Source organism: Papaver somniferum, unplaced genomic scaffold (assembly GCF_003573695.1).
Source record: "Papaver somniferum cultivar HN1 unplaced genomic scaffold, ASM357369v1 unplaced-scaffold_21, whole genome shotgun sequence".
Lineage (NCBI taxonomy): Eukaryota > Viridiplantae > Streptophyta > Magnoliopsida > Ranunculales > Papaveraceae > Papaver > Papaver somniferum.
This window is the reverse complement of record NW_020631041.1, coordinates 955506-964133: the sequence shown is the minus strand read 5'-3', so window position 1 is coordinate 964133 and position 8628 is coordinate 955506. Positions and strand designations below refer to the sequence as shown.

The 8628-nt window shown below is 35.9% G+C and overlaps 1 protein-coding gene across 1 annotated transcript; it reads left to right on the top strand.

Annotated features, from left to right (window-relative positions):
• The first annotated feature begins 4675 nt into the window (after positions 1 to 4675).
• Positions 4676 to 6548, top strand: LOC113339339 (cytochrome P450 71D8-like). Its single transcript, XM_026584629.1, has 2 exons — positions 4676 to 5625; positions 5729 to 6548. The coding sequence occupies exons 1-2, from the start codon at positions 4747 to 4749 to the stop codon at positions 6350 to 6352; spliced, it is 1503 nt and encodes a 500-aa protein (XP_026440414.1). The 5' UTR covers positions 4676 to 4746; the 3' UTR covers positions 6353 to 6548.
• The last annotated feature ends 2080 nt before the right edge of the window (positions 6549 to 8628 follow it).

The following is an 8628-nucleotide window of genomic DNA, read 5'->3' as shown; positions in this document are numbered from 1 at the left end:
CCGAACACAAAGTTCGGTAATATAAGTACTTAAAACGATTAAACAGAACTATGAACTGTAAACTCTATAAAAATAGTTCGGTTACATTTTCTGGAAAAACATAACTGAACTCTCAAAAACCTCCATTACAATGTAGTTCGGTTACCTGCGTCTTCTAAATTTAGTAACCGAACTACACATTCATAAGTGTTCGGTTACCTTTTCTGCAGACTAGATAACCGAACTAGGTTGACCTAACCGAATTTTGTTTCTGAAATTTTCAGTTTGGCCAAATATTTGCACAATTCAAGCTACATTAACTAAATATGAGACATACCTGAGTACCCATAGCTTCATCTTCAGGTTGTGGCTGATAAAATCCATCATTTGGTTCGTTTGCTTGAGTTTGGGGCAAAAAGTTTCCATCATCTAACAAATAACTCATATTTGGATCATTAGAAGTATTGACAAATATACTAGGAGGTGAGTTCTGATTCTGATTCTGAGGTACAATCACATGAATCACTCATATCATAATTACTAAACTCAAAAAAAGATTTTTTGGGTTAACCCATCTTCTTCTTCCTATTTCCTTCTTCTTCTTCTTCTCTCTCAAAATAATGTTTATAACAAAATAATCCTATTAATAACTCACTAATCACTAACTAATCAGTTATTAATCATTATACTAACACTAATTAATCATCACAATAACTAAGTTAATCATCAAGCGTAAAGTAGGTACTAAAAAAAATCAGATAAGGGGTTTTGCTTCCAATATTACGTAAATATGAGCCGGTGTCACTGTAGTACAATGGTAAAGTCATTGGGTGATGATACTAGTGATCTAAGTTCGAAACTCGCTAGCACCCAATTCTTTACCGTTCAAAAATAAATAAATGAAAGATTATGCAAATATGTAATACTCGAAACAATAGAAAGATCGGTAACGACCACGATGCCCTAGCTAGTTATGTTTATGTCTAGAACAATTAGAACAATCCATAACATCCACCACCAATTCACCATCATGATTAGGATGAAAGAAATAAACACACAATAGTGAAAATCAAAGCGAGAAGAGGTGAAAAGAAAACTGGATAATAACTACTTCTGGTATGGTTTGGGAAGAGAATTCTGAGTGGTTTATATAGGGAGCCAGGAAGAGGTCAAGAATAATATGCAATTAATGCTTATTATGAGAGAATAATTAAAAATTACTCCCTTCGTATCTATTATATAAGAGGATTTTCATTTTTCTTTGTACCACTATATTGGCGGAGTCTAAATTTCAAAACGATTTTTGACTCATATTACCCCTATTTATTTCTTGGAAATCATTACAATTGAGTATATGTCTCTAACATTGGAAATATAATTAAGGGTAAGACATGAAAAAACATAGAAAATTATGAAATCAAATTTTTTTCTTAATCTAAGAGAATTGGTCCCTCCGCCTATATATATGGTACAGATGGAGTAGAAATCAATACCGAATTAATACAAGATTTCCACCTCAGGACATAATTGAATTTGATTTGAATTCATTGAGGAAAGGAAATCCAAAAGTATTTTTTCGAGAAAGTTGAGATTTTCACTTGAAGACATCATTGACTTAGACCCGGAAATCCAAAAGTATTTTTTCGAGAAAGTTGAGATTTTCGGAATTCCTGTGCGTTATTATCACACATGTACAGTTATATTCGCAGACTCTACACGCTTCACACAGATCTTCACATTTTGCTCGTGACTAAGCTGACATCATTCAATACGTCACCACATCTTGGACTGAGCGACGACCTTCGCACATACCTGATTGTTCTTCGCTCGCATATAACACATGTGCGATATTTTATTCCTACAATCTCGTTTCTCAAAAATACACTGGGGATAACGCCATTCTTAAGGTAATCCGTGATTCAAAAACTATAGACGTTAATGTTAAATTATCTACTTGCATGCCACTCATCCCAGTAAACGTTCAAACTCCATCGTATTACATTGTTGCTGGCTTTGTTTTTACAGTTGTATCCCTTCCGTTTCTCCATTCCGAGAGAAGAAATATCAAACATAACATACATCCGAAACTGTTAGACAAGTACTGGAATGGGATGGTACACAATACGAAGACGAACAGCTTGTTGTGATCTCCCAAGTGCTAGCGGCGGAAATTAACATTGGCTATCACAGTATTGTCGCCGATAGTCTGCTGGTCACTGCTTTCAATGGTAAGCCCGTCAGAAACCTCAGGAGTTTAGCCAATATGGTGGAAAAATGCGAGGATGAAGTTTTGAAGTTTGAGTTGGGTTACCAGAAGATAGTTGTTCTACAAACTAAGGCCGCAAAGAAAGCAAGTCAAGATATTCTTAAGAATAATTCTATACCTTCAGCAATGTCTTCTGACCTCTCTGCTGAGAAAGTCAAGAATCATGGCAAACTCAAAGCAAATAAAGAACTAGAACAAATCAAGTGGGAAGGGGTATCAAACAATGAAAACTATGGTAGAGGTAAAAGAACTCCTTCAAGGAAAACATAGGTGGTTTAGCCCTTAGCGGCAGTGATTGATCTCACGGATGTGAAAACAGGTAGCAAAGCTTTTTCTTTTTTCTATTTCTAGTTGCTAAACAAATACATTCATGGAAGAAAAATGTATGGTTTATAGTAACAAAAACATTAAGGTTGGGCTCGGCTCCAGAACCCGGCAAGCCACATTCTATGCCCCTAATTCACTCATAGTTGAGGCTTGAGACAGTAGAAAATCTTATTTGTCTGTTTTACATTTTCATGTTTGTAAGCCACATCTGTCTTCAACCCCTGGTCACTGCAATTCACTTTCTTTCTTGCAACTTCAAGTTGGGTTGTATGCCTGTACGACCTGTTTGTTTTGGCTGACAAATAAAGAGAAGCAATCATGAAGATCGAGACAGTCAACAAAATATTACAAAACTCAAACCCGAACTATAGAAACCATCAAAAGAGAATTTCGAGCATTACTAATGTACTTTTGTCCACCGACTAAACATCTAGTTGCAGATTATCATTTTGTGAAAGAGTTGTACGAAACAAGACATTGCAGGTGGTCTACTTTGGATCAGACTGTAGACTTCTTAACTAATGGTCTAGCAGGTCCTAGGTTTAAGTTTCTCAAAAGCAAACTGAAGGTCTTTCCTTCAGATAAATTAACTTGATTGGAGGTAATCGCACGTATCTAATGTTACACAGATGTTGCACTCGGTCAGATAGCATATATCGTTGTAATGGGACATTTTCCTCTTATCTCTTCTGTTTGATTATATGTACGTCCTCTTTTCACCTGAATAAAGCGATCTCTACCTCCCCGAGAAAGGAGAAGAATTTTTTTTTTGGGAAAAGGGTCTCTACCATCACTCGTGACAGCACAAAGACAAATATCTGGTGAAGTATTTCACCATTGACTGTTAGTTGAACTCCTAGTTTCCACACATGCATTCCACCCTCTCTATATACGGATGTATCAATATCTAAACCATATGACAAAAATAACATGAAATCAATTTTTTTTTTTGTTAAAGTATGCAGGCATCCAACTCAAACCCAGTTGACAATGAGTGGAGCGTTCCTTCCATATTATATTTTAAGTTAATTAAGCGGATAATAGAGATGTGGGACTATTGTCCTTTCACATTTTTGCATGAACGCACCCTGGTATTACCTTAATTTGCCCTAATAAGCTTTAAAACAACCTATTACAAATTTACAAACCCAGTTATATCACGTAACCACGCCTCAGCCAGCTATCCGTTGGCTTACTATAGGATCATCTATTCATCTGCATTGAATTTCATCTAGGCACGGAGCTACACAAATTATTTGAAATAAATTCAAATTACTTCCACATACACCATCGATCTTTCAAATTGTTTGTTCAATATACTAGTTTTTATACTAGTTTTTGTTTTTTTCTTGATAATTAGAAAATTTTAATAGAAAATATACCATTTTTTTGGTACAAATTTGTTAAAAAAACACATTTAGAAAAATAAAATTGGACGGAGGAAATATTAGGCTTTAATTAATTATCATATTAGACTTGAAAATTTTATGTGTTTATAGATTTGTCCCCCTTATCTTTATATATCACTTAAACAGCCTTGAATTCTCTACTATATTTATTATAAAAACTATTGGAGTAGACATTTATCGTATAAAACTCCGCTAGAATATCAAAATTACGTCGGAAAGAAATGAAAACTATCAAAATACTAAGTCCAACCACTAATTTAAACGTCTACAACTTATTGGGTATCTTGGTGACATCATTTGAACGAAAAACGACGGCCAAAAAAAAATTGTTCTGCCGCCTACTTTTACGGCATTACTACTTTGCATATATATATATATATTTATTTCTCCCCCAAACAATAAATCCCGGCTCCGTCCCTCATTTCATCTGATACGCTTGTTCACTTACTGATGTTCTAAACTAGCATTTCAAACCACACCACACCCTTCAGTAACTTTCCCTATCAGACTGTTTGTGGAATATTAATTCCTGGATCTCTTTTTTGATTGTGAAACAAAAAGATTTTCTTCAATAATGGAACTACGTATGACAACTGATAGAACCACATAACTACAAATCAACCATATGTTTTTTCTTCAACAAACATATGCTACCTAAGGATCTTTTTCTTTAGCAAAATCTGAAAATTTCAATTGTATAAGATACCTAGTAAAGATGACTAGCTAGATCACTCATCTCTCCCAATAGACCTCCAAGCTTAATTCATGGATATCCAGTTTCCGTACATTTTGGTTCTTTTTGCTTCCCTTCTCTTTTTGTTCATAGTGGTGAATGGAAAAAGATCATCAAAATTGCCTCCAGGTCCATGGAAGCTACCTGTTATCGGTAATTTACATAACATGTTAGGCCTAGTACCACATCGTTCGCTAGGGAATTTATCCAAGAAATATGGACCATTGATGCAATTACAGCTCGGTGAAGTTCCTATACTTGTTGTATCGTCAGCAAGTGTTGCCAAACAGATTATGAAGACCCACGACTTGAGTTTTGCAGACAGACCGGAAATTTACGCTGCAAAAGTTATGTTATACGATTGTAGTAATGTTGTCTTCTCTCGCTATGGAGATTATTGGAGAGAGATGCGTAAGATTTTCATCTTGCAAGTCTTAAGTGCTAAACATGTCCCATTGTTCCGACCACTACGAGAAGAGGAGGTATCGAATACAATTAGAAGCATATCTTCGCAAGCTGGTGAACCTATCAACCTCAGTAAACGAATTACTTCCTTATTCAATACCATCACTTTAAGAGCAGCATTCGGAGATAACTGCAAAGTAAACGAAGAAATCATTTCAATGATGCGTGAATCAATTACTTTGATAAGTGGGTTGGAAGATTTGTTCCCATCTCTAAAACTAATACATCATATAGGTGGAACCAAATCGAAGTTACTGGGATTTCATCAGGAGGTCGATAAGTTTTTAGAGGGAGTTATCCAGGAACACAAAAAAAGTAGGATGACTCGAACTAAAAATGACGATAATGCTAATATAGATGAAGAGGATTTAGTAGATGTGCTTCTTCGGGTCCAGGAGAGCGGCGAATTGTCTTTGACAACAGAAAATATCAAAGCGCTCGTTTGGGTTTGTATAGTTCAGCTCAATATTTCAGTGCTAGGAAACTAAGTAAAATTCATAACTGGGTCCGGTTTAAACTTTTCCAGTTTGTTTGTTCTGTTTTCAACAGGAAATTATAGGTGCAGGAACAGATACTTTAGCTGTTGCAGTACTATGGGCAATGTCAGAGTTGCTGAGAAACAGAAGAGCAATGGAGAAAGTGCAAACTGAGGTAAGACGGGTCTTTGATGGGAAGAAGCAAATTGAAAAAACGGACGTTAAGAAACTAGAATACTTAAATCTAGTTATCAAAGAAACTCTAAGGCTACACCCTCCTGCTCCACTCACATTAAGAGAAAGTAGAGAGAGTTGCGAGATTGATGGATATGAAATACCGGCAAAAACAAAAGTGATTATCAACTTGTGGGCTATCGGAATGGATCCAGATTATTGGAGTGACCCTGACACATTTCAACCCGAGAGGTTTGCAAGTAATTCAGTTGATTATAAGGGAAATAGTTTCGAATATATTCCATTTGGAGCTGGAAGAAGGATGTGTCCGGGGATATCATTTGCCATGGCCAATGTTGAGCTAACACTTGTTCATTTATTGTATCATTTTGATTGGAAAATCCCCAATGAAGAAAAACCTGAAGATCTCGACATGTCAGAGCTCTTTGGAATATCAGTTGATAGAAAAATTGATTTGGTTCTGATTCCCATCCCTTTCATTTCTCCAAATTGTGGAATTTAATGTCCAAGAGTTGCCGGACATATTCTGAAGACCCCGGCCACAACTTCTATATTTTCAGACAGACCAGAACTATGTTGTTATATGAGGTCGTGTAAAATAATAAGCAATTCAAGTTTATAGATATAAATGTGAAGTAAGGAATTTTATTTGTATGTCGCTAGATCATTTTTATGTCATCATTTTAGACAAATGCACACTGAAACAGCTTAAACATTTAAGGTAAAGATATGGGCAAATTAAATCTTCTATGCTAATCTTTAGCAAGTTCTACCCAACCAGAATGATAAGTGCCAAACTGGGAGGATCCACTCAGAGTGTTGCATATTACCAAACGCGTCCTCCTTGGCAGCGAGGCAGTTTTCTGTTTTCCAAAGTTTATAAAATAGAAATTACGAGGAGAAACAAAGATGCTGCACTGTTCTCGCTTTTTTTAATCGACAATACAAAGATTAAATCAAAGATAAGTAAGAATCTACAACGAAAGAGGTGTCTGTAGACTGCAGTCTGAAAACAAGCCGCCACCCCGAAAGAAATGAATTCTGACGAGCTGAGCACAATTTTACAAATAGACAACAGAATAGACGACTCAATCTTTGTTGGTCGCTGATCTTGTTATCCCAAAAGAAAAAGACCCAAAAGAGAGAAAGACACCCCTACAAAACCAGAAACTTACTACTGCCTGTTAACTACTAACGCAAATTCTGGTACATAATACCCCGAAATGATGCTGTCGAAGCCCAATGCAACAAGAAAGCTTTAATCTTCCTTGATCAGTGTTTCTTTTACATACTCTCAGTGCAACCGGTATGTAATGTTTATAGATATAAGCAAGTAAATTTCTTGAGAGTAAGTTTATACATATAAATGTAAAGTAAGCTTACAAATGCATCATTTATTAAAGGAAGATTAAAGCTTTACAAATGCATCATTTATGAGAGTAAGTTTTAATCTTCCTCGATCAGCATCATTTTAGATAAGAAAGCTTTATCCTGCAACCGGTATCATTGGAGTCAAAAAACAAAGTTTAACACAAACACCTGTAATGTTAAACATAGTCTCTGGCACCATAATGTTATCGATGTTCGAATTCGAAATGCTTACAGCGAGAAAGAAGATAAGAATTACCTGAAATCTCTGGGCCTTCACTTCATCCTGCGAAGCGGACTATTTACCGGTGATAACTTCCAATAAAATAACACTCGGCCGATAAACATCATCGTTTTCGCCATCTTCAGCTCTGAAATAAAGGTACAGAAAAATGAATATAAGAACCGTTGTTCAACAAACCTTGATCACATCCAAGAATTCATATATCACAATTGGGATTTGGGAGTAAGATCACTTGTACTGGAGTTCTACTGATAGAATGAATACCCTTCAAGGCGCCCTGATGATTTTAGACCCTCGAAAGGGATTTCTGAGCCTACCTATAAGATTGAAGAAGCAAATATTAATCAAGAAGGCACTCTGAGCAACCAAAAAAAGGCAATCCTAAGGAATTCCTCAGATTAACAATTTAAACTCAAGATGAATAGACTGCTTTGGACTTACAACAACAGGTACGGGCAGAAAATATGTGCTGATCTTTGCTGCGAGATTCTCATCCAATATTATGTTCTCTATTTTCAGTTTGTTTCCGAAGATACCCAGGGTAACTCCAGTATGTAAGAATTGCAGTAACCGTGACCATTACATAGCTTCTTTCGTTCTCCAATCTGCAAAAGCAACACAAAGCAGAAGTTGTACACTGTGATAAATTGCAGCGTCTCATTTCCTGAAAAAAAAAACAGTTTAAAGTCTCTTTACAAGTTAGATAACTTTGGTTACCATCTGTAATTTATCCTTCAATTCCCTAAATTACTGGTTAAAGGTTGCAGGGCTTGTTTTTTTGCCTTTTCATACTGTGAAGTTAATGTGATTCTTTGAACAAAACTGATTTTTTGAACAGTGGAGCCTGCCAGGAAAGAAACACAAAATACAATCAAAAGAGCTCAATGGAGGACCTCTGTGACCAAAACTGGCCCCAAAATATCAGCAAGGAAACTAAGCAACTCGAAATCCTTGCAACTATATATGGTTAGTCAAGTGAGGAGTACCTTGGCAGCTCTTGTCCTTGCATGCCCATCGTAAAACAGCTGTTTCTGGCTTCTCAATGTTTAAGAAACATACCGAAACCACTTGAGAGCAGCAAAGCATTCAATAGGAAACCAGGTTAAGATTAGCTTAAAAAATCCTAAAATTCAAAAGTAGAATTGGAAAAAAGTAAAAAAAAGAAA

Excerpts from the sequence above, each read along its gene's own strand:
- LOC113339339 (XM_026584629.1), top strand. The coding sequence starts at position 4,747 with ATGGATATCCAGTTTCCGTACATTTTGGTTCTTTTTGCTTCCCTTCTC. Across the intron at positions 5,626-5,728 it reads ATATCAAAGCGCTCGTTTGG|GAAATTATAGGTGCAGGAAC; the intron begins GTTTGTATAGTT and ends TGTTTTCAACAG.